Source organism: Lethenteron reissneri, chromosome 9, assembly GCF_015708825.2.
Source record: "Lethenteron reissneri isolate LAM-NWPU_2019-01 chromosome 9, ASM1570882v1, whole genome shotgun sequence".
Taxonomy (NCBI): Eukaryota; Metazoa; Chordata; class Hyperoartia; order Petromyzontiformes; family Petromyzontidae; genus Lethenteron; species Lethenteron reissneri.
In genome coordinates, this window is record NC_083787.1 from 8,839,674 (window position 1) to 8,864,790 (window position 25,117).

The 25,117-nt window shown below is 53.1% G+C and overlaps 1 protein-coding gene across 1 annotated transcript; it reads right to left on the reverse strand.

Moving 5' to 3' along the window:
- Positions 1-1,372: 1,372 nt before the first annotated feature.
- Positions 1,373-23,793, reverse strand: LOC133339527 (cytochrome P450 1A1-like). The gene is given in 8 exon segments (XM_061547634.1): positions 1,373-2,938; positions 11,815-11,901; positions 13,699-13,822; positions 15,518-15,607; positions 17,993-18,116; positions 19,041-19,234; positions 19,237-19,910; positions 23,387-23,793. Coding segments are annotated over 7 exon segments (1,557 nt in total). The 5' UTR covers positions 19,886-19,910; positions 23,387-23,793; the 3' UTR covers positions 1,373-2,649.
- Positions 23,794-25,117: the final 1,324 nt, after the last annotated feature.

Genomic DNA, 25,117 nt, shown 5'->3' on the forward strand with positions numbered 1-25,117 from the left:
AGAGCGGCGCCAGGGGGAGACGAACGGGGATGGAGGAGAGCGAGAGGACTGAAGGGATTGGGGTTCGCGACCGGACCGATTGATGCTCGCGTTGACCCTTGGGGATCGAGCCGTGGGGGTTTGAGACGGGAGGATTGACGGCGGGATGTGGGCCACCAACGCGTGACGGCCCGTCGAGTTCAATTCCGACTTTGCTCACCATCACGGCCATGGAATTGTTACACGCGAAAGCGAGTGCCCCTAGAGATCGTGGCATTCCAGATCCGCATTATCACACCGTGTCAACCCACACGGTTCACCCCGTATTCTTGTACAGGGAAATTGAGTTTTCAGTTCCATACGGCGTACAGCCGTTTCAATACGGGCCACACATTTGCGTGTCTATTTGTCTTTGTGTTTCTCCCTTGTGATGGATGAACGTTGAGATGTATAAGGGCACGAGTGGAGACCAATAAGGTCTGCACTGGTCTGTAATAAGGTAGGGGGCACTGATAAGGGGTTTACAGGAATGGTATTTAAACAGCACTACCAGCACGGCTGGGGGAGGCATTGAGTACTGTATCTGCTAAAGTCTCAGCCACCCTTCAAAATTATTACAATCAAGTCAAAACGAGCGGTAATCATCACATGTACAATTTCAAGGGTGTATTTTTTTACCATGATGTATGTATATATACTTGAATACGAGGATTATTCCAGACCGAGTAGATAACTGCACATTTTCAAACTAAATGTAGATTTTATTTTTGTTATGTATACAAAACACGGGCAGCGCGGGCTCACAGAGATGAACAAACCAGTGCAGCGTAGCTTACAAAAATATATAAAATAGTAAAAGTGTCGTCTTAACCATTACGTGTTTTATCGAGAGAGAAAACTATTTACGTCCTCTAGTGTTGTAATGATGGAATAACCTTGTGAATTACAAAAGGTTACAAGTGAAAATAACGACGGTGATTTTGACTGTCACTCAGAGGAGAGGTATTCATCTCAGCAACAGCAACCTCTGCCCGTCCTCGTGTTTAATTATCCCGTCGTCAACGTCACGTAAGCAGTTTATACATTCACACAAGCAGCAACTTAACGCCTTATTGATGGGCCATGCATATATGAGTGTGCGTGCAACACCTTCCTGCGGAGGGAGCTGGTAGGAACGTTGGGTTGCTCGGTCAATGGCCAGGGTCAACGGCGGCGTGGTGTATTCCGCAAATATGCCCGACTGCGAGGGCGGGCACAAGCCGGCGTGAGTAGGTTAAACGTTGAGTTTTATAAGGGCACCACGGGGTGACCAGCCCCTCAAAACCCAGCCCCACCCTCCCCACCCAGCCCCTCCCCACCCTCCCCTCTCCACCCAGCCCGACCCCTCCCATTTTTGGATGCAAGACGGACGGACGGACACAACAATCCCCTGTGGGCTGGTGGAACCAGGTGGTTCCTACCAGTAATATTACAATCGGTGAAGTGGAAGCGGCCCACCGCTGCTCACCACGGATGCTGCAAGAACGGTTACCCCGCTACCGCACATTGACGAGGCCTTGCTGACGATTCACCCCATCGCGATTATGCGACTCCCCACGGACGTGGAGATTTGTCTCATTTGATCGAATAATCGATTAATTTGTCTTGTCTGTCTTACCCGACTTGCCTGTACTGCCTCAATCATCCCATCGGCCTTTGTATATCATTTTCATTCACCGTAAATCATATTTTCTGAATGCACGATTTGATGCATGTGCTGTTTACATAAGAATCTATTCTGATCGACGATGTGCTTGAATGATTGTTGTTCTGTCATGGCTAACCAATGAACATTAATACCTGCTCTGACTTGCACGGGGATGAACTATATGACCATATGCTCTTTTTTGCTCGGGGACACAAACTAAAGCACAATAGTTGGTGACCAGATTCTTCAGCAATATGCACACTGGAACATGTTCCAGATGCCATCAATAACGGTGGGGTTCTACACCAGGGGCATGAGTACAGAAATTTGCTGATAAAATCGGGCAGGCAGAAATTGTAGAATGATGCAAAATGTTGTACGGCAAAACACAAACAAATTCGAAGGAAATATGCGAGCCTTAGCACGATTGGCAATTTAGAGGCGTGGCAGGAGTTGCTAGGGATTATGTAATCACTTCTACTGCGCCGGCCAATCAGCTGCCCGGAAAACATCTCCATGCAACATGACCGCCGTGACATAATCACTCCGTGCACTTTAACCAGTCTGTTGCTGAGGTAGGTATATATTTTGAATGTGTATTATATTCATTAATGTTATTAACATGAAATTGTTCATGTAATTAATTATGCCGTATTATTTTAAGTAAAATTTATTTCACTTTGACAATCGACGTGTGAATGATCCTGACCACCCCCAGTTCTCTCTTAACTTTATGTGGCTTATCGTCTTAACTCCTTTATTAAACCGAAGTGATGACAAGTCTTAGCTTGCACGATTACCTATAACTGTGTAAGCGGTTCTGCAGTCATGTCCCAGATTAACATAGCTTCAAAATTTCTTGGTCATGAATGGAAATGATCTTAACATTGAGGAAGGAAATATATGTTTCTTTTATATAGAAGAATGTGCATTCACAGCCTGTTCTGCTCGCCGTTTCCGACGGTAAACTCCGGAGAGGTGTCTCAGACCCTCGGGGTGATGCACACTTTGTAGCGAGCGGGCTTCAGCACAAGGGAGTAGATCGGGGTGGGGTCCGGCTTTGGCAGCCCCGGTGGAGATGTAGTGGAGAGGTTCTGTAGCAGCGTCGAGAGGAAGATGAAGAGCTCTTGCTGAGCCACCGTATCTCCGAGACACCGGCGCTTGCCAAGACCGAAGATCTGCACTTTCTCCGTCAGCTCCTTGTTCACTTCGCCGCTTTCGCTCGACAAGAAACGGCTCGGATCGAAGCTCTCGGGATTTGTCCAAATAGTCCTGCGCAAGACAACAGTGTTAGTACAAGTGTAGAGGTGATATGCGCTGGGATTAGAGATCGTATGCCAGCGCGTAATGATTGGCTGTGTAGGTGGTGACGTGCGCTGACGGTGGAGGATCAGGGGTCAGCGCGGGGTCGTGGGTTACGGGGTACTGATTGGCTGTGGACCGGTGACGTGCTGAGAGGGAGTGATCGGGTGGCAGCGCGGTGTGATTGGTGGAGGAGTGTTAACACGCGCTGGGGAAAACGGATCGTAGAGAGAGTGCGTCGTGATTGGTTCATTAAGGAGCGATGCTCACGTTGAAGTACGCATCAGCTCCGCCTCTCGTGAGCAGGGGCTATAAAAGGGGATGCACACAGGCGTGAGGGCAGTGTGTAACCAGCGAAGAATGAAGACGGGGATGAAGACCTAGGGCCCTGCGGTACCTAGTCCCGCTGTCCTAACGGGACCGGGACTCTGTGTAACCCAGAGGCGAGTGTAGTGTGTGTAGCCATAGGCGTAAGGTCTACACGAGCCGAATGCAGTGTATTGTGTAGCCAGGGACATAGGGTCTACACGAGTCGAGTGTATTGTGTAGCCAGGGACATAGGGTCTACACGAGTCGAGTGTATTGTGTAGCCAGGGACATAGGGTCTACACGAGTCGAGTGTATTGTGTAGCCAGAGGCGTAGGGTCTACACGAGTGAAGGGTTTCGTGTGTAGCCAGAGGCCTAGAGTTTACACGAGAGTAGTGGAGTGTGAAGTCGGAAGAAAGGAGACTACACGTTGTATTTTGACACGTAAAGATTTAATAAAAAGTGTGTTCCCGTCAAGAAGTTCCTGCCGTCAATTCCCATACTTCACAAGCACACGATTCTACTCCAGCGACGGTAATAATCAATAATTGTTTGTTTTTGATAGAGCGCCGTTCACACCAGAGCATTTCGGAGCACTTAAGATGACATAAGCGACGCACAACTCATCTCAATACTTTCAAAAGGCACCCCTAGTGGCAGCTGTCCCCGTGTGGAAGGTGGCTGCATCTGGTCTGCAAGTGGGTGTGAATCTGCCACTATTGCGGTTGCACCCAATTCAAGAGCCGAATGGCTCACAGGGCTATACCTAATAAATGAACTTGAACTTGAACTAGGGGTTGTGTGTGCGTAATTAGTATTATGCGGGTAATTAAAATTATGCTACTTTGGGCCATTATGCCAGCACACAATGGCCTATTCTTTTCGGACGACGTCAGGAATCTTTAAAAGTCCACTGTGAAGCAGATAGCATTATATCTTACCGCTAATAAACCTGCAGTACTAACCAGGGCCACCTGCCCGATTACAACCCTGGACCTCTGCAACGAGCAGCGAGCATGCTACCGCTGGGCCATGTCACCGCCCCAGTGGTGTGGAGATTCCGATGGGAAGTCGGGCGACTGGGACAGGGACATCGGAAGACTCGGTAGGTGGATGAGGGGTTGAACAAAACCACACAGGTTGGCAAAAGAGTAGCAAGCGGATGAAGGGGGGGGGGTGTAGTGAATAAGGAGCGAGTTACGGGGAGAGAGAGTTGCGGGAGAGAGTGCATTTTTGGTGAGAGGGTGGCGGAGACAAACGCAGAGACGTCACAGAAGCAGGGAGACGCGCCCCTGGCCGTGGCTACCACAGCCTACGCGTGCGTGTGTGCACACGCACGCACCGCTGGGCATACGCTCGCCACGCGGTGTATACGGTGAGATACGGTGGAGGGTCGCCCCACCGGTGTCTCCCTCGCCTAGTACACAGGAGGTCGTGGGTTCGATCCCGGCCCTGACGCCTGCTGCTGTGTATTTGGAGTTTGCGTGTCTCTCTCTCCCTGTGGTCACGTGCAATTTTGTCCGGGTCCTCTGGTTTTTTACCCTCTAAATTTTGAATCAAGGTGCGTTTAGAGTATTTGGCTACTGCTATAAATGTCCACGTGACAAGCCACTTCGTTGAGCTTTCATTTGCGGCCAGGTCGCTTCTGAAAAAGAGCTATATAGCTCAGTGGGCCTTACCTGGTAAAATAAAAAGTCTACACATGCGACACGGCACCCCGGTGTGCGTCGGCGCGCTGCCCTGTGCCGTCGCGTCAATGCAGGTGTAGGGCTGTTACAGAGGGTCTGTTTGTGTAGGGCTGTTTACATAGGGGCTAATGGAAAACAGACACAGTGGGCGGGGTCTCCGTGAGCACACGGGGTGGTGCCCGCAACGACGTCCGTACTGGACGGCGTGAGGGGGGTTTCGATCCTCTAACGGGGTATAAAAAGGGTTGAGCCAGAGAGCTCGGGGCTCAGTCTTAGAGTAGAAGAGAAGAGAGAAGACCAGCCAGATAGGCCCTGGACTCCCCCTGGGACGCCGCCCTTGTAAGGGCAGTGCAGGCTGGAGCCAGTGGCGTGGTCCCGGAACCAGAGTCAGACCTCTGGGATTCCGGGTACCGTAGCCCGACTAACCAGTGTCGGGCCAGACAGCCTCCCCTAGCCCGTTAGCGGAGGACTCAGCTAGGAAGGCTAGCTAGGGGTGAATTCCCAGTTGTACGGGTGAGGGGGCCGATACATCCCTCTAGTACTGTAAGCCCTTTGTATAAATAAATACGTGTGCCTTACCCCGTTGTCCACGCGTCTTCAACGACACTTCATCTGGCGTCAGAAGTACCAAGAACATGGACACGCGCCAAACAGCTCGAGCCAGGGAACAGCGGGCGGAGGACGCCGCCGAAATTGCCGAGCCCGAGATGGCTCTACTAGACGACGTGCAGCCGGGGCCGGATGCGGGCTTACCGGAGCATCGCCATGAAGAGGAGCAGCGGGGAGACGACCTGAGGCTGGCTCATGAGAGGCTGGCGGAACTGCTCTACGCCGCTGCCGCTGCGCTGGGGGACATCACACGGCTGGCGGCTGGTGGTCCACCGCGGGGCGAGAGGAACCGGCGTGTGGAGCGTCTTCCCGCCATTTCTGAAGATTTAAATTTTGAAATTCCCGCCATCGACGCAGCGACCGCTAGGGGCGTGGCCAACCTCAACCTGGGGTCCGACATCGCCCGCGCTGGGGCTGCTGCATCAACGACGGAGGAGGGCGCGTCATCAAAGCTGCGACAGGCGATGCCATCTGCCATTCGCGCCGAGACGCAGCCGAGTCGGGGAGGCAGCAGTCCACGGGACTCCACGGCAGCCGCTGCGCTACACCAAAGGCTGCCCCCGCTTAAAGAATTCGTGGGCGCAGAGGGCGACTGGAGCGGCTTTTAAAGACGCTTCCTCGCCCACCAGGAGATGGCTAAATGGACGGACGAAGAAGCTCTCAGCGCCCTGCCGGCGCTCCTGGACGGCGACGCGCTTGCCGCCCTAACATCGGCACCCAAGGAAAGGCGCTCCACGTTACCGATGGCGCTGCAGCTGCTGGGAGGGGTCTACGGACCGTCGGCGGAATGCAGACAAGAGTTCTACGACCGCAAGCGGGGAGAGAAGGAGTCGCCCCTAGCGTACCGAACGAGCCTCCTGGCGATGGCCAAGTCGGCCTTCCCCCGGATGGATGACGACGGCATCGACGCTATGGTAACGGAGAAGATACTCCTCCTGGCCGACGATCTAGACATCGCTGTCGTCGCACAGGAGGACGCGGAAATGACATCGCTCCAGGCGGCGCGGCTCCTCCACGCAAACCTCCTGTCGCTTCGACGCAAAGCCAGCAGGGCATCGGCGGGGCGTGCGGTGGCTGCAGCCACCCTTCCGACGGAGGAACTCTACGCCGTCGACCACCGACGGCAACAGGCGACGAGTGCACGGCCGGGCCAGGACGGGTCAGGCCGTTCCGACCACTCGTCACCTCCGACATCGCTCCCGCGGTGTTATAACTGCGGCGTCCGGGGCCACGTCGCCTCGGGGTGCCGCTCTCCTCGTCAGCGCGGGACGACACCTCACCGGGACGACGGGCCTCATCCCAAGCTCCACCGTCAAAAACCGGCGAGTCGCGGCACCCCACACGTTTGGCCCACACACACACCCGTCACGCACTCAAACACCGCGACGAGAGGGGGGCCGGTATCACGCACCATCGCACCACCACGCACCACTCCGGGTACCCATATCGAACCCGGCCAGTGGTCCGTGCTGGCCGATCGTGTGGTTGCCGCATCGTTGGGGTCGTCGGCCGTTGTAGGATATATCGACGGGGTGGAAGTGCGCATCCTGGTCGATACGGGGGCATCGGCAACTATTATTTCGGAATTAATTTACAATATTCTCCCTGTCCGGAGCCGTCCTTTGATGCCTGTTAACGTACCATTCTATGCGGCTAACGGGGGCTCACTTGGCATCATCGGACAAATTCGTGCCCAAATTTGTATTGGGGAAATTAAATTGTCTGGGCCGATTTTTGTTTCGTCCTCGCTGGCGGTTCCGTGCCTGCTGGGGACGGACTTCCTGGCCAAAATGCCGATTGTAATTTTGATCGACCAGGGGTGCATAGAGCTTCCATCGGGCAGACGCATGGCGTTCCTGCCATCACCAGTTGCGACTCGGACGGCGTTCGCGACGGTGCCGGCGTTCGTGGAGAGAACGGTACGCGTTCCTCCGGGAACGCAAATGTTGGTGCCCTTGAAGCTTCGGCGGCCCCTCGTTAAGGGTGCCGGGGCGCAAGGGGTACTGTTGGGACCGTCTAGGGCCGGGGTTAGTGGACCTGATTTACTACCGGCCCAGACCATAGTGAGAGGGGATAGTGAACCCTTCATCGCGGTCCTAAACGTGGGCTCGCAGACGGTGGTGCTCCCACAGGGGACCGTGCTTGCTCACGCAACGCCGGTGCCGTGTGAGGAGCCCGCCGTAAATTCCGTCAACACTGTCCCTGCGTCGCGACCGCGTTCGGACAGCGATGAAGGGTGGCTCGAGGCGCTTTGTGCGGGATCGACGGACCTGTCCGATTCAGAGCGTCAACAACTTAAAACGCTATTGCGAGAATTTTCCGACGTTTTTAGTCGAGATAAATATGATTTGGGCTGCACTCACTTGCTGCGTCACCATATTGACACGGGTGACAGCGCGCCAATTCGCCAAAATCCGTTTCGGTTGAGTCCCGCCGAAAAGGAACATGTCAAATCGGCTGTTGATGACATGTTAGCCGCGGACATCATTTCTCCTTCCACCAGCCCTTGGGGAGCGCCGATCGTCCTGGTTAAAAAGCAGGACGGTTCGTTGCGGTTTTGCGTTGACTTCCGGCGTCTTAATAAAATTTCGGTTGCCGACGCATACCCGCTCCCTCGGATGGATGAATCGCTTGACGCTTTGGCGGGAGCGCGATTCTTTTCCACACTCGATTTACTTTCGGGATTCTGGCAGCTTCCTCTGGATGATGAGTCTAAGCCTAAAACTGCTTTTCGTACACCGCACGGCTTGTTTCAATTCAACAGGTTGCCGATGGGCTTGCACTCAGCGCCGGCAACTTTCCAGCGTTTGATGGAATTGGTTTTGGCTGGACTGCAATGGGAGTCGTGCCTCATTTATTTGGATGACGTTATCGTCTTTAGTAAAACTTTTGATGACCATCTCCAGAGGTTGCGGGCAGTTTTCCTAAAGATGCGGGCTGCTAATTTGAAATTTAAGCCCCAAAAATGCCATTTGTTGCGTGATTCGGTGCGTTATTTGGGGCACATCGTGGGACGCTCGGGTATTGCTACCGATCCCGCCAAAACGCAGTGTGTCAGCTCCTGGCCGACTCCCACTACAGTGGGAGAGGTCAGGAGTTTTATTGGGTTCGCGTCGTATTATCGACGGTTTGTTGCTGATTTTGCAACAATTGCAAAACCCCTGCACGCTCTAACATCTAAAGGGGTTCGTTTCCACTGGGGTCAAGAGGAGGAGGCTGCGTTCCGCTCCCTTCGGGACGCCCTGGTGAAAGCCCCTCCCTTGATCTACCCTGATTTTTCGAAACCCTTTTTGCTCGACACCGATGCGAGCAACACGGGTATTGGGGGTGTGCTTTCCCAGGTGGTTGATGGCGTTGAACGGGTGGTCGCATACGGTAGTCGGGTGTTGTCTCCTGCGGAGCAGAGATATTGTGTTACCCGTAGAGAACTGTTGGCAATTGTTTTTTTCATCCAACAATACCGCCCATATCTGTACGGTCGGCATTTCACCGTCCGCACAGATCATGCGGCACTACAGTATGCCCTGCGAGTTCAGCAACCATCGGGACAGTTGTCTCGATGGTTGGAGGTTCTCCAGGATTTTGATTTTGAGACCACTTACCGTAAGGGCGTTCGCCATACCAACGCGGACGCTCTGTCCCGCATGCCAACCGCCTCGGAATGTGCATGCCTCCTGGGGTCGGGACGTTGCAGACCTTCAGGGGACGCATCGGTCCCGATCCTGGCAGCCACCGACGATGACGAGCCACTGGCTGATAATTCTATCGAACAACAGGGAAGGGATTCCCTGTTGGGGTTGCCCGTCACTGAGTGGGGGCGCCTCCAAATGGAGGACACCTCCCTCCTCGGGTGGCGTCGTCGCGTCGGGGGTGCTGGCCGGGTGAAAGGTGATTCGGGTGCATGGGAAATGGTACAGGGTCTGCTCATGCACTGGGACGCAAAATCACAGCGACATCGGCTGGTCGTCCCTTCGGAGTTGCGAGGCAAAGTGGTGTGGGCCGCGCATGAGCGCCTGTTACATCTGGGGACTCTAAAGACCCTCGCACTAATACAGCTAGATTTTTTTTGGCCTGGTATGACAAAGGATGTGGGGGATCTTCTGAGTTCATGCCCGCGGTGTGCGCAGCGGAAACCGCCGGCGCGGGAGTCTAACCCGCCTTTACAATCGATCAAGGTGTCCAGAATAAATGAGCTGGTTGCACTGGACATCTTGGGCCCATTTCCCGCCACCCCCAGGGGCAATAAGTATTTGCTGACAGGTGTCGAGTATTTTACGCGCTGGCCCATGGCCTGGCCCCTTGCCAACCAGTCGGCAGCAGCCATCGTGGACGCCTTTGTTCAGGGTTACGTCCTGGACAAAGGTGCCCCGGAACGGCTGCTGACCGACCAGGGTAAAAATTTTTCCAGCAAATTACTTAAACAAGTCTGTGACCTCTTAGGCACAAAGAAAATTCGGACCTCCCCGTATCACCCACAGACTGACGGAATGGTCGAGCGCCTGCATCGCACCATTTCGTCAATGATGGCACAGCAGGTCTCAGATTCCCAGACTGATTGGGACCTGCATATTCAGGGGGTCTTGGCGGCATATCGGATGGCACCCCATGCAGCTACGGGGTTTTCCCCCTTTTACCTTATGTACGGTCGCGAACCCGACCCGCCTGTTTGCGCCCAGCTGCAGATCCCCGACCAGCAAGGTAAAACAAAATTGGCTGACCACGTCAAATTTAATTTGGCTAAGTTAACAGAGGCACGGGATGCTGCGAGGTTAAACTCGGACCTCCGTCAAAAGGCGAACGAGCGCCTCAGGTTGGGTCGAGCGCATGTCATACAGTGGAAACCGGGGGACAGGGCATGGTTGCACTGTCCCCAAGTACCCCTGGCTACCTCCCCAAAGCTGGCGCGACCGTGGCGGGGGCCTGTGGAAGTGGTCGAGGTCCTGCGACCACAGTGCGTGCGCATTCGTTGGGGGAAGCGGCGATGGTTCGTGCACCCCTCTCGGTTGAAACCTTTCGTCGCGGCACACAAACCCACTTCACACATGCGTGGCCAGACGTGTGGGGGGTCGACCGACTCACTAGGTCCGTCCCCACCGCGCTCACCTAATGCCTTGCCGGCCGTGCCACCTCCAGGTGCATCGAGACTGACGGGCTCACGCCCGACCACCCCTTCTGGGGATACCAACAGTCACGAGGCATCAGAGGAGGCCCCGCTCCCGGACGGACGATTGCCACCTGACGGTCCGCCACCCGGGGTTCCCCCGTGTGAGGGGCCCGCCGCAAGGACACGCGCAAAAATGCGCAAACTGTTGTGAAACCGCAAGGACACGCGCAAAAATGCGCAGACTGTTGAGGAACCGCAAGATTTGTATATATATGTTGTGTTCATTGTGTGTTGTGTGGGGGGGGGGGTGTCCCCTGCCCATTGGTGTGCATTGTGGCTTCGCTACAAATTGTATATAGCGTTCTTACGGTATCCGTATTTATTCGGGGGGGGGTGCGTCGGATTGTTCCCTTTCGGGGTTGAGGGTTTTGTTGTTGTCATTGTCGTTGTTGTTGTTGTTACTGTTGGTTCCTTCAAGTTAGCGTTAAAAACGTTTTTTTTAAGGCACACGCGGGGATCCAGGGGTTGAATAACCTTTATTGAAAGTTGTTGCAGCCGGGACGGCTGCGAGCTGTACAGGGGGGGGTGATGTAGGGCTGTTACAGAGGGTCTGTTTGTGTAGGGCTGTTTACATAGGGGCTAATGGAAAACAGACACAGTGGGCGGGGTCTCCGTGAGCACACGGGGTGGTGCCCGCAACGACGTCCGTACTGGACGGCGTGAGGGGGGTTTCGATCCTCTAACGGGGTATAAAAAGGGTTGAGCCAGAGAGCTCGGGGCTCAGTCTTAGAGTAGAAGAGAAGAGAGAAGACCAGCCAGATAGGCCCTGGACTCCCCCTGGGACGCCGCCCTTGTAAGGGCAGTGCAGGCTGGAGCCAGTGGCGTGGTCCCGGAACCAGAGTCAGACCTCTGGGATTCCGGGTACCGTAGCCCGACTAACCAGTGTCGGGCCAGACAGCCTCCCCTAGCCCGTTAGCGGAGGACTCAGCTAGGAAGGCTAGCTAGGGGTGAATTCCCAGTTGTACGGGTGAGGGGGCCGATACATCCCTCTAGTACTGTAAGCCCTTTGTATAAATAAATACGTGTGCCTTACCCCGTTGTCCACGCGTCTTCAACGACACTTCACAGGCGTACGTACGGGTCGTGGTTGATCTGGTACTGGTTGATGAACACGCACGTGTCCCGCGGAATGAAGAAGCCGTCCAGCACCACGTCTTGCGTCGTGCTGCAAAAAGGCGAAAAGCACAAATGCGATCCTCGTGACGGGAACATCCAGGTTAGGTTCTGGATGTTCCATCACACTGCGTGTGTTAACCATTTCAGAAGAAGTTTTAGCACGTAATCATTGAGCTAAAGTTCATGTTTGCAAGGCCGTGACGGTAAAAGGGCATTGTTATTAATACTTCATAGGTTGCATTTTTACTCTTATACATTATCACACTAGTTTACCCAGGAAAGCCTCACTGAGTCTCAAGACTCTTTTTCAGGAGTGTCCTGCCAGGATTTCACAGTACAGTGTGAGGCTGCTGCTGTGTGATCCTAAATGCAGGTATGTTTTCAGCATTGGGACATTTGGCCAATAACAGTCACATTATAAGTGTGTGTGTCTCGCTAGGGAACTTAACAGGAGAACCCGGACGAAACCCATGCAGAACAGGGGGAGAACATACACACTCCACATACGATATAAACCCCTTTATAGCTTTGTAGTGAGTTCAACTGAGTCGCAGACGTACACTTGGAGGCAACACATTTATTTAACTCCAACACATGGAGTAACTTTCTCCTTAACAGAATAACAACCTATGGTGGTGACGACCAGGCTAACTATATTATTACATCGTAACTGGTGTAGTTAACCGGGTGGTGACCACCAGGCTAACTACACTAGTTACAACGTAACTGGTGTAGTTAACCAGGTGGTGACCACCAGGCTAACTACACTAGTTACAACGTAACTGCTACTATGGACCGGGACCAACAGCTTGGGTCCAGGTCCACGTGTTGGAGACTCGTTGAACAGAGAATGTAGATGAAGGGTTTCTTCCAGGATGAACAACAACCCTGGTCCTTCACGGGACCCGGCTGAGATTCTCTGCGGCGTGGCTGGCTCCGCCCTTGGCCACGACCACTTTCCAGAATCCTCGGGAAGGATCTGGGTCCCAACCACGTGACCACCTCTAGCCCCCACTTGGGGCCCCTTTGTAGACCGGTCACGTGTCCTCCCGGGTCAACTAGAGTGCCATGGCCTTGAGTAACCTCATTCCTCGGCCGGCACCCACACACCCTGTCCTGTAGGGGTGGCACTGCACGCAAAGCGTGGTGCCATCTCGAGCTATCAATCAGTGCTCACCGGGCCCCTCTAGGGCCGGTACTACACCCAGACTACGGTGGTATCTGCGATGTCGTTACACCGCACGCCATGCCTCTCTCGGGCCGGCACTGCACATTGACATCCTGCGATGTCACTGCAGCTTTAATAGACTTTTTGGGCAAGTGCTGTTAGCGAGCACCTATGAAGGCCGACATGGCACACGAGGGGCTGGGTGGCCACCACCACGCCTTTGTCTCCTCAGTGGCGGTGTTTACGCAACGCTCCAGGGGACTCGTTTGAGGCTGTGCCAACGTAGGAGAACTCCAGGACCGGTTGGAATAACCGTCACTGATGTTGGCCGCGAGCGAGAATCAAACTCGGGTTGCCGGGTTCATAGCGCAGAGCGCCAACCGCTGCGCCACCGCTCCCCAAACTCCAAAGACCACCCATGGAGCCTTAACAGACTGTTGGAGCAAACGCCACGCACTCACTCACAATCAAGTCACTCACTCACCACTCACTCACAGAACAAGCACACAGAAAGGTGCACAAGCGTCGCCCGCCACGCCACCCTGCACCGACTCGCGCGCTCACGCCGGCACCTGTGCGGTATGGTGAACGGCAAGTAGGAGGAGTGGCGGAACGTTCACCATACCTGTGCGGTATGGTGAACGTCAAGTAGGAGGAGTGGCGGAACGTTCACCATACCAGTGCGGTATGGTGAATGGCAAGTAGGAGGAGTGGCGGAACATTTCCGTGATGAAGGCCTCCAGCTGACGCAAGCTGCTGCGGTCGCTCGAGACAGGTGCTCGGTTCCCGCCGATCTTCTCATCTGACGGGGAAACGCGCACGCACAAACACGGCGCGACTGTTGTGCTGCCGTTCGCTCGGAACGCATGGGGTGTGGGGGGGGCAGAAGAGCAACAGCAAGGAACATTCACGTTCGCATTAAAAAATCCCACGCCCGGTCACTAATGCAAATACGGCTTCTGCGGCAGCAATGGATGCCATGTCGTCGCTGTCAATCATGCGAAGTGTAAAACGGGAATTGAACTGATCCACGCTTTTTAAATTTATTTTTTTGGGATAAACCTCGAAACAATCGAGACTAATTTCAGGCGTAAGACCCTCAAGCACGCGGCATAGCGGAGCAACTTAGATCGTCACGCTGGTGTGCGGTACAAGCATTTAACGAAGCGCCTGATCAATGTCGTTTGAGTTAGCCCACTGGTGTGAGCTGAAGGACAACCCTCAGAACCAATTAAGCAGCGATTGGATACGCGACGTTTCGCTTGATGCCACATCGAGCAACTTCAAGGAGATCCCCGCAGTCAAGATAATCAAAGAGCTGAAGTTCTATTTACGACGAGCTGCGCAGTAAGCAACGTGACCAAAATGGTTCATTTCGAAGTTGGGATTTCCTGCTGCCAAGTTGCCGAGCGCCAGACAGGGAACCGCACCGACGTACAGCGGGATGCAAACTCCCCCCGCACCTCAAATGAGCACGCTTGGCTACGTACGGTGCGAAAGAAGTTCAACACACACACACACAAGCTCCCTTCTCTCACACGCGTAACTTTTTGCACGATCATCACCGGCAGTGGAACGAGACTCCGGCTGCTGTTGTGTGCTTCATTTGGCAAGAATAAGTGACTGGAAAAAAGTCGCCCAGAGACACATCCTTCGATCTACCGCACGAGCCCTTCGTACTTCCACACGAGCCCTTCAATCTACTACACTAACCCGTCGATCTACCACACGAGCCCTTCGATCTACCGCACGAGCCCTTCGTACTTCCACACGAGCCCTTCGATCTACTACACTAACCCGTCGATCTACCGCACGAGCCCTTCGATCTACCGCACGAGCCCTTCGTACTTCCACACGAGCCCTTCGATCTACTACACTAACCCGTCGATCTACCGCACGAGCCCTTCGATCTACCGCACGAGCCCTTCGTACTTCCACACGAGCCCTTCGATCTACTACACTAACCCGTCGATCTACCGCACGAGCCCTTCGATCTACCGCACGAGCCCTTCGTACTTCCACACGAGCCCTTCGATCTACTACACTAACCCTTCAATCTATCACATGAGCCCTTCGATCTACCGCACCATGCCCTTAGATCTACCATGAACCCTTAGATCTATCACACGAGCCCTTCAATCTATCACACGAGCCCTTTGATCTACCACACTAACCCTTCGATCTACCGCACGAGCCCTTCGATCTACCAAACTAACCCTTCGATCTACCGCAAGATCCCTTCGATCTACCACGAACCCTTCGATCTATCATACGAGCCCTTTGATCTTCCTGCACGAACCCTCGGATCTATCACACGAGCGCTTCAATTTATCTCATGAACACAGCGCGGAACACATTTTGTTTGAAGAAAGTGGGACACACAGTTGCATTCAATGTCCGAGGATGTTCCTTGGAAGATGCTGTCCTCATACAATCATTTGTCCTCCACTCCTCGACCACGTGAGATGATGAGACGAGCGATCAAAGAGCCTCTCACCGATCTCCTTCTGTAGCTTCTTCTGAATGTCGGGGTAGATGCACAGGTAAATGAGGGACCACATGATGCCAGCAATGATCGTGTCAAAACCTGTGCGGCACACAGGGGACGCACATTGGGCATTACCGTTACGTACACAAAGATATACCATACCTGTCAACCCCTTATCAGTGCCTGCCTTATTAGCTCTGTCAGCCAAACGGAGCGGCCTCAATAAACGACGGATGGAAACCTGCACCCAAGAGAGCCAACCACAATTGAGTTAATTCTCTCTTTCAGGAAAGACCTTAACAGATTTTACAGTATATATGGCATACCTGTCAACCCCTTTTCAGTGACTACCTTATTACAACCAATGCAGACCTTATTGGTCACCCCTGCCCCTTATACATCTCAACGTTCATCCTACAAAGTCCCATCGCAAGGGAGAAACACAAACATTTTGAGACGGACGTACGCCGTATGGACCTGATATTTCTCAGTTTTCCTGTACAAGAATACATGTGTAATAAAAGGACTCAGACGCTTCTCGCTGACTCCGTGTCCTTTATTTGGGGTTCGCGTTCTCCTTCCCACACGGCACTCCTCCTGAGACTCTCTCCCTGGCAGCCCCACATCTGCCTTCGCTCCCGTAGCCTTCCACGCTCCTGCAGCTCCGCTGCAGGCTCTTGGTGCAGCCCTCCGGCTCCCCCCACAGCAGCTCCATCGCTGCTCCCTGTTCCTCCGTGCGTGGCGATCTAGCCACCTCCCAACGTCAGCCCTTCGTGGCCTCTATGGCTATCTTGCCATTTCCTACCTCAGCCCTTCGTGGCCTCTGTGGCTATCTCGCCACTTCCTACCTCAGCCCTTCGTGGCCTCTGTGGCTATCTCGCCACTTCCTACCTCTGCCCTTCGTGGCCTCTGTGGCTATCTCGCCATCTCCAACCTCAATCCTCCACTCTCTCTTCCACCCCGCTGGCTGGCGCCGTCATGAGCCCCTCAGCCACCAGGCTGAGGCACGGCGACCACCCAACGTGTTCACCACCCTTCACTCCCCCGACTGACCCAGATAGCTTCCTGTCTCCCCGCTATAACTTCTCCCCCACGTCACCCTGACTCCTCCCTCTTGGATCGTCATATCCGCCCCGCCCATTTACGCCCGCATTACACATGTAAACCGTATAGGTTGACAGGTAAGATAAACTCTTTGGTTCTTTCGGTAAAGTCACGTAGGTAGAAAAAATATAATAGATCACGACGTTTCGTTAGCAACACAAGCAACCGTCATCAGGTGTGAAACAAACACAGCAGCAGAGGACTGCTGACGTCGGCAGCTGCAATCAAAACGTTGTCATCTATGATATTTTAAAATCCTTTATATTAAGTTCACTTGCGCGCTTGCTTGCTTGCTTACGATCGTGCAAATCTTTCGGTCGTTTTTTAACCCACTTCCCGTGATCCAATCGAGCTGATATTTTGCACACAGACTCATTGTGCGTGACAATTAATGTTCGTGAAATGTATTTTCCAAAATTGTGCACTTTTTATGACAAAAATATTATATTTAATTACCAATTGCTTAATGGTGCCATGCAATCATCTGACCCATAGGTGGCAGCCATCTCAAGCCAGAGGACGAGAGGACTCTAGCCGCCACGCATATAAAGGATTTATAGTGAAAAACTTAGTTTTTAGGGTTATACTTGTTTCTACCTACGTGCCTTTACCGAAAGAACCAAAGAGTATGGATTTGTGCAGTCACGAAAGCTTCAAATCGAGGTAAGATATACACACACACGGCGAGGTGTAAGGTGTGAAGTAAACTAGAGCAGAGTGCTCAGAGAACTTAACACATTCGTCAACAGTGACACTCCCCAGACCTCGAAAGGAAACATTAACAACAGCGGACGTGTTGTGCACCGATCCACGTCAATGTTGTTCGGAGAGGGTGATGCTGAGGCAGCATTCCACCTGCCACTGTGACTTGCCCATCGAATGGCTTTCTCCCCTGCCACTATTCTCCATCGATCGGCGAGCCGGGCCGTGAGAGTGCGCGCCCGGTCGTTGTTTGTGCAACGCGGCGAACGATAGATGATCACCTTTGCCTGATTTCGATTTAAAGCTTTCGTGACTGCAGGGATTCATCTTCTTGGTTCTTTCGGTAGAGTCACGTAGAAGGGAAGTAATAAAATAATAAAAATAAAACATAATAAAATAATTCTCACGACGTTTCGGTAAAGTCACGTAGAAGTAATAAAATAATAAAAATAAAACATAATAAAATAATTATCACGACGTTTCGGCCACAACGCAAGCAGCAGCTTGCTTGCGTTGTGGATGAAACGTCGTGAGAATTATTTTATTATGTTTAATTTTTATTATTTTATTACTTCCCTTCTATGTAACTTTACCGAAAGAACCAAGAAGATGAACCTTTGCCTGGTTGGCGGTGTACAACTCGCACGCGCGGCGTTTCCCACTCGCACGCGTGGTCACCTGCGGCAAAAATATCCATGACCGTGGCGACCACCTGCTCGTCACTTAACCCAGCCATGATCTTGTCGTCGTTGCGCTCCGCACACAGGCTGATGAACGAGTCCGTGATGTCCCGCACGTGATCCTGCGACACGGGGAAGAAACGCGCGCGCACACAGACCGGCCAATTCTCGTCAGCGGTCGAGCGGCTGTCGAATTTATAGTTTCCGCGTTTTTACGCGGTCGTCCACGTTGGGTCAACGCCGCATTCGTATGCTCGGTGACTCCCTCCCCCAGCGTATCGGATAGCGATCGTCGTCGCAATGATTGACTCCCATCCGACGCAGTATGCGGAAACGGCCGTGAAAGTGAAGCCAGGGAATCTGTGGGCACAGCCAACGAGCCTCAGCGTTTTCATTATTACTACACGCTTTTATTTAATTCACTCTGTCGTATCCTCAAATCTTGCAACTTAATTTTAACCCACTTCCCAATGTCGTATCAACTGCAAACTTGTATACATTATGTCATACTGATGACAATACCATATTCTATCATTAAAAATAAAATATATATATATTTTTAAACAATCCTTTTTATATGTTATGTTTCGGCTTGGGTCTAATTGTCCACGCTCAACTAATGTTGGCTGTAAATCACCACGGGAACTTACGTTATGGCAAGCTTCGGGGCCACTTCCTGGAGTCGTGGAGTTCTGCCATTACGAGTACGGTACATTTCATTAAAGCTTGTTTTTAAAAAGTATTTTTTAAATATTACTTATTTAGCCAAATGTTCAGCTTAACACGTCCCTCATATTGGGGGCAAAATACAGCAATGGAACCTAATATTAACAGTCATGATCAACAATACAATTCGGGTAATAATCCTTGACATCCAATTGCTCTTGACAGTTATCCAAACCATGCTGAGACCTGTTATAGTGTCTGTGTGGAGAAAATATGGACTTCAGGGGGGGGGGGGGGGGGGCGTGAAACTCGGGCTAAGCAACGAGGATGTTACACTTGACAACGTTCATCAACGTCAGAGTGTCTCTCCATCATCAAACCTTCTGGTAGGTGCCGTAATGCTCCTTGATGTTTCCCTCCATGAAAGCCTGCAGCCTGCCGGTGATGGCTTTAAACGCCTTCAAGGACGGGTTGGGGAGGTAGCGCAGGACGGGGAAGAAGTCGAGCAGGCTCCCCGCGCCCGTCAGCTGCGAGATGTCCCTGTTGAACTCCACGACGCGCAAGAGGTGGGGTCCCCGTGCCGGTAGCGCTTGCCGAACACGAGCGCGCACATCACGTTCGCGACGGCGCACGTGACGGAGGGCACGGGGTCGAAGCCGGCCGGGTCCCCGCCGCGACACACCTGCACCAGCTCGGCCGCCTCCTCGCACACGTGACGCTCCAGGAGGCACGGGAACGGCGGAGCCCCCGAGGGCGCCGCGCAGAATTTACGCAGCGCGTTGCGCGCCAGCTTCTTGCGCGCCTTCCAGACGTCGTCGTACTGGGGGGAGAAGGAGAGCGTGTTGCCTCCGCCGATGAGCCCCAGCGTGTAGAACGCCGGCCGCCCCGCGAACGCGTCGCCGTGCTTGACCAGCGCCCGCTTCGTGGTGTCCAGGCCGGAGATCACCACCACGGGGACGGAGCCCAGGCGGATGAGGAAGACGTCGCCGTAGCGATCCCTCATCTGCGTGAGCGTCTCGTGCGGGTTGAGGCCGACCTGCGGCATGTTGCCGACGATGGGCCACGGGGTTGGCCCAGGGATGGGTTTCCCTTTCGGCGACGGTCGGTTGGAGCTCCACCTCCTCACGGTCACGTAGACGAGCAGGAGGCAGAGTGCCGAGGCCACGAGCAGCATCTCGGCAGTGAGCGACGACTCGGCAGACTTGGGCAGAAACGCGGCCTTCATGTTGTTTTTTTCTGAGATTGGATGCCTGCGTGAGTCAACACAGACCCCCCCCCCCCCCCAAAAAAAAAAATAAGACGTCAAAACATCAAGGCAAACTATTTAGTAAAAAATATTATTAAACCTTATACTTATCACTTGGTTACAGCTCTGTGGTGGAAATTGCATTTCTCTACGGTATGGCAAAATATATCGCGTAAATTTAAATGGTTTAATTTTTAAAAAGCAGTGTTGTGCTCAGAAGTTAAAAAAATCCACAATGGCTTTGACTTAGAGCCACACAATCTCACGAGCGGCAGCAACTTCAGAGTGCACGGCACACAACGGAGATCTTTCTTTGACGAGCAACATTGGGCGATCCCCGCATTACCTCCGCTGCCGTCGATGCTTTAGCAGTGTCAGAGTCCCCGAGGAGTATTTCCTTCGTACACTCTACCGTGAAAATTAGCCTGAATAAGCGTCGTTGTGCGCGAGGTTTACGCGCTGCTCCTGCTGCTGCTGCTGCCTGGGAGCTGCTGCAAGAAGAGCATCAAAGGAGGCGATTGTGGCTGGATGGGAGGCGTTGCTGCACATCGAAGATCGTGCCAGAATCCAGCGATATCAACGGTGGCCGTTTCTCGTAACTTTGTCGTTGCATTTCGCATCGTTAACGTAGTCTTCTTCTTGGTTCTTTCGGTAAAGTCACGTAGAAGGGAAATAATAAAATAATAAAATAAAGACTTAATAAAATAATTCTTACGACGTTTCGGCCACAACGCAAGCAGCCGTCCTCAGGTGAAGAACAGGTCTGTCGGAAAGACAGCGTCTGAATGGGCACCACCACGCTTGGCAGCATATATTTTATTATTTCCCTTCTACGTGACTTTACCGAAAGAACCAAGAAGATGAATCCCTGCAGTCACGAAAGCTTTAAATCGAAATTTCACGTAGTCTTCTTGTGCGCTGCTGTACCGGTGCGAATAAAGACTGCCTAAAACGTCTCCACCTGCTGTGCGACCCATCTTCTCGTCATGGGGAACTTTACAAAATCTATCCGATTAGCACGGTTGGCTACGTACGGTGCGAAAGGGGTGCAACATAGTTTAACACGTAGACTTTCGCAACCACTATTATCCATGAGGTTCTTTTGAGAGTTTGACCGCGTGAATAAAAATGTGTCGTTAAACCCGCCACAGACAATTAGTAAGGGTTGTAATATAAACAAAACATGGCAATTTGTTACAAACTGTTTGGCAATCAGTTTGGCACTCCAATACCAATACTCGCCATTCGGTGATAAGTGACGTGACATCACCACGGTGCCTGTGCCCGGCTAGGTGCACTTTGAGGCCATGTGAAGTGTCGAAGGCTCGCTCACAGGAGGTCTCGGGACAGACCCAGATGCCATGGGTTGGCCGACTGAGACGACTGGTAGATGCACCATCTGTACCCTCTACTGTGCCAACTTGCTGCCTTTTATCCACCCGGTGCTCCGCTCGTTGTTGTGAACGTCGCTCCTCCACCCTCCGTTGTTGTTGGAGGGCGACTGTCTCCAACTGCCCAGCAGCAGCGTCCTTCACGAGCCTCCTCCATAGAGGCCAATTCTGACACCGATGGCATCGGTCTTCGGCAAGTCCACTCAGCTCCACGTCCTCTCGTACCGCATCAGCTCCATCTCTCTCTCCAGCACGTGTCACAACAACGCCCCAAAATATCTTGAGTCTCAATTGATAACAACACTTGCCTTCGCGTGATATATCAAGGCGAATATTTACACGTAGGAAAGTTCCCTTGTTGACAAATGCCTTTATCAACACCGACGTGGCCGTGCGAACGTGAACGCGGCCGTCACCGCTCAAGGCCAGGAAACCTCATGGCACAACAATCAACTCCTGCACCTCTGTGCCACAAACACACCTCTTCGCTATACTGCCGGCGTTCAACTTCAGTTGCGGCGACGTGAAGCTTGGCGATTGAAGGGGGGGAGAACATGTGCAGTAAGTTTGTATGTACCCATATGTTGAACTTCTTTCGCACCGTACTTCGTGCTTTATCGGAGGTGCGGGGGGAAGATCAAACTAAACACAAAGCGTTTATAAAGAAATGCGTTTTTAATCTGGATGATTTAAAAGTGCACGGCTCCCCAATGCGTCTTCCTCATACTAGAAGAGAGATACACCGGTGATCGCACTCTGCTGGACTGTGCATCAAAACGTCGCCAGTTCCACCGTCCAGAGGTAAATAAGGCGAAGCCCTGCAATTCCTTGCTAGGACCTCCACGAGAGGTAAATCTGGGGGGGGGGGGGGGTATTTAGCCTACTCTTCCACGCTGGCGAGGCATTCTTGTTGGAGGTAGGAGTGCCCACACTTTACCCCACCACACGCGCCCAGCCGATCGGCCGCGGTGAAGCCACTTGCACTGCTGGATGGACAACACTTCCACATGGCAGTCAACCCCTTATCAGTGCCCCCTACCTTATTAGCGACTAACTCAGACCTCAATGGTCACCCCGTGCCCTTAGAAATCTCAACGTTCATCCTACACAGTCCCATCACAAGGGAGAAACACAAAAAAATGTACGTTTTTTTTGCTGTACGCCAAACGGACCTGAAAACTCAATTTCCCTGCACAAGAATGCGGGGTACCGTTTGGGTTGACACGGTAGGCATCCACGGCACGATTCTCTGTGGTGCACCCCGTAGGACTGCACAACGACCGCTCCGGCCTCTCTGTGTGCTGCAAAGGGCCACTGCCGGAAACGTCTCCTACAGTTTACTTTTTTCCCGTTTCAAGGCCGCACGCACGCGGCGTCATTGACGAATGCGTTGAGTGTTTATTTTATTGTTGTTATCACCTCTGCCAGGTGCTATAGGCTCGCTGCTGCTCTGCGTGTCACGCCGCAGAGTGCAGCAGCAGCAGCAAGGTCAAATGTGGCGCTGTACTTCTATGCTCACCGCATTCACCAACCGGCTATGAACCGGCGTGGTGAAGTATGGTCAAGATGAACAGGCCCTCAATCCAGCAATGGATTGGCGCAAGCGGGCGGTGCGCTGCGCTTGGTGTGACGATGGCAGGGCGTGAGGGGTCGTCCCCGCACTGCGCGAGGCTTGGCATTGATCATCACGCGCTTGGCTACGTACGGTGCGAAAGAAGTTCAACGTACGTACATCGTCGTAACCGCGTTGTGTTGTGTTGCGTGATGTGGGGAGTTCGAATCTCCCCGCGCACGGCCAACACCCAGTGACGATAATAATCTGAGACGGTCCTGGGGCCTCCACTAGGTCGACTCAGCCTCAAATGACATACCTGGCGCGGTGTGTATGCATCGCCACTAGGGAGTGTAGCGTGCCGGTCATCATAAGTGCTCGCTAACTCACAGCACTCGCCCCAACGGTCTGTCAAGGCTATACGGGGAATCGTTGTCTTGTTTTGCGTGTGTGGCAGGGTAAACGTTACTCACAGCGAGCGAGCGAGTGGGGTTGGTGTGTGGGGGGGGCGATGGGATGCCGCGTTTAGGCACGAACCTTCACGAGGCGAGGAAGCTTCCCCTGCTCCGTCTGCCGCATGGACCGAGAAATCCCCCGCCGCCCTCTGTCTCTCTCTGTCTCTCTCTCTGTGTCTCTCTCTCTTTGTGTCTCTCTGTGTCTCTCTGTCTCTCTGTGTCCCTCTCTCTGTCTCTCTCTCTCTGTCTCTCTCTCTGTCTCTTTTTTTTTTACGATCAGTGGAAACAAGAAGATGCTCGGTGTAGTCGGCACTTTGCTTCGTTCATCATTTCGTAATTTTTTTTTTATAACTTTGCTTTATGTAACTCCCCACCTCTCGCTCACTCTCTCGCTCTCTCTCGTTCTGCACGCAACCCTTCTCGCAGTCCGACGGCCTCCGACGGGTATCTCTCTCTGTCTCTCTCTTTGTCTCTCTCTCTGTCTCTCTGTGTCTCTCTCTGTCTACCTGTCTCTGTGTGTCTCGCTCTCTTGCGCAGGTTGAAGAGCCACCCACCGGTGCTTCTACGGCCGCCGCTGTTGATTCTACCGCTGCCACCGCGCCTCTGCATCTATAACAGTTGCGGGACACGCCTTTCCTCCTCTCGCCACCCCCGGAGCCCTCTCCTTCGTCCCATCCCCACTCACCAGGGCCACTGGTCTCGTTTCCACAACTGCGATCGCAACATCACTGCTTCGACTGGCGCGCCTTACGCGCGGCGACCCAACGCTGGACGGAGACGTTCGCCACCGCTAAAGGGCCCTTGCTGCTGCTTGCTGCTGCTGCTTGCTGCTGCTGCTTGCTGCTGCTGCTTGCTGCTGCTGCTTACTGCTGCTTGCTGCTGCTGCTGCTTGCTGCTGCTTGCTGCTGCTGCTTACTGCTGCTTGCTGCTGCTGCTTGCTGCTGCTGCTTGCTGATGCTGCTTGCTGCTGCTGCTTGCTGCTTGCTGCTGCTGCTGCTCCGGTCACCGTCCCAAGGATCGCACGGGCAGATCCGGAGGAACGCTGCTTTTGGCGAGCGCTGTTGGAACGGCGTGGGCGTCCAGGCGTTAAGACACCGCATTCGAGATACAAACACCGGCACCTCCTGGCTTTGAGGAATCCAGAATCAGAAGGGTAAATACAACCCCATTGAGCTCAGAAGCTCCTTTACAGGGAGCCACTCGGCCATCAGACGACATCAAAGAACCGCTACTCGCACCCCAGAGTGATCAATACATCACGTACACCCTGTGTGATCAATACATCACGCACACCCAGAGTGATCAATACGTCACGTACACCCAGAGTGATCAATACGTCACACACACAGCTCGTCACGTGGGTGGGGGCAGGAGCAGGTGAAGCACCTCGGGCTCGAGGTGGGTGGGAGTGGAATAGGGAGGGGGCTGAGATCCAAGCGCACTTCAAAGCCACCGGACCGTTGCCCCAATTAGCGGATGGCTATTGACTGCAAATGAAAGACATATCTGTGGATTTCCCCACAAGTTTTTCTAGATTTTTTCAGTTGAAGTTTTTCGTTTGAATCTGCGTCAACTGATTTACTATTGTGCCATTCGTCATCGGCAATGGTCATTCCACTGCTGGATGATGGCCTACCCCAAAAGCCACCGTCACCTGTCACGATCCTACGATGCAATCATTCACCCAGTAGCTGCCTCTACCCAAGTTGATGTCATTCATTGATAGACGATGCCATTGACGGAGTGAAACGTCTCATAAACGCGAATGCGCACACACGTCACCCTTGTCATGCCGCACCTCCGAATAGCGCGG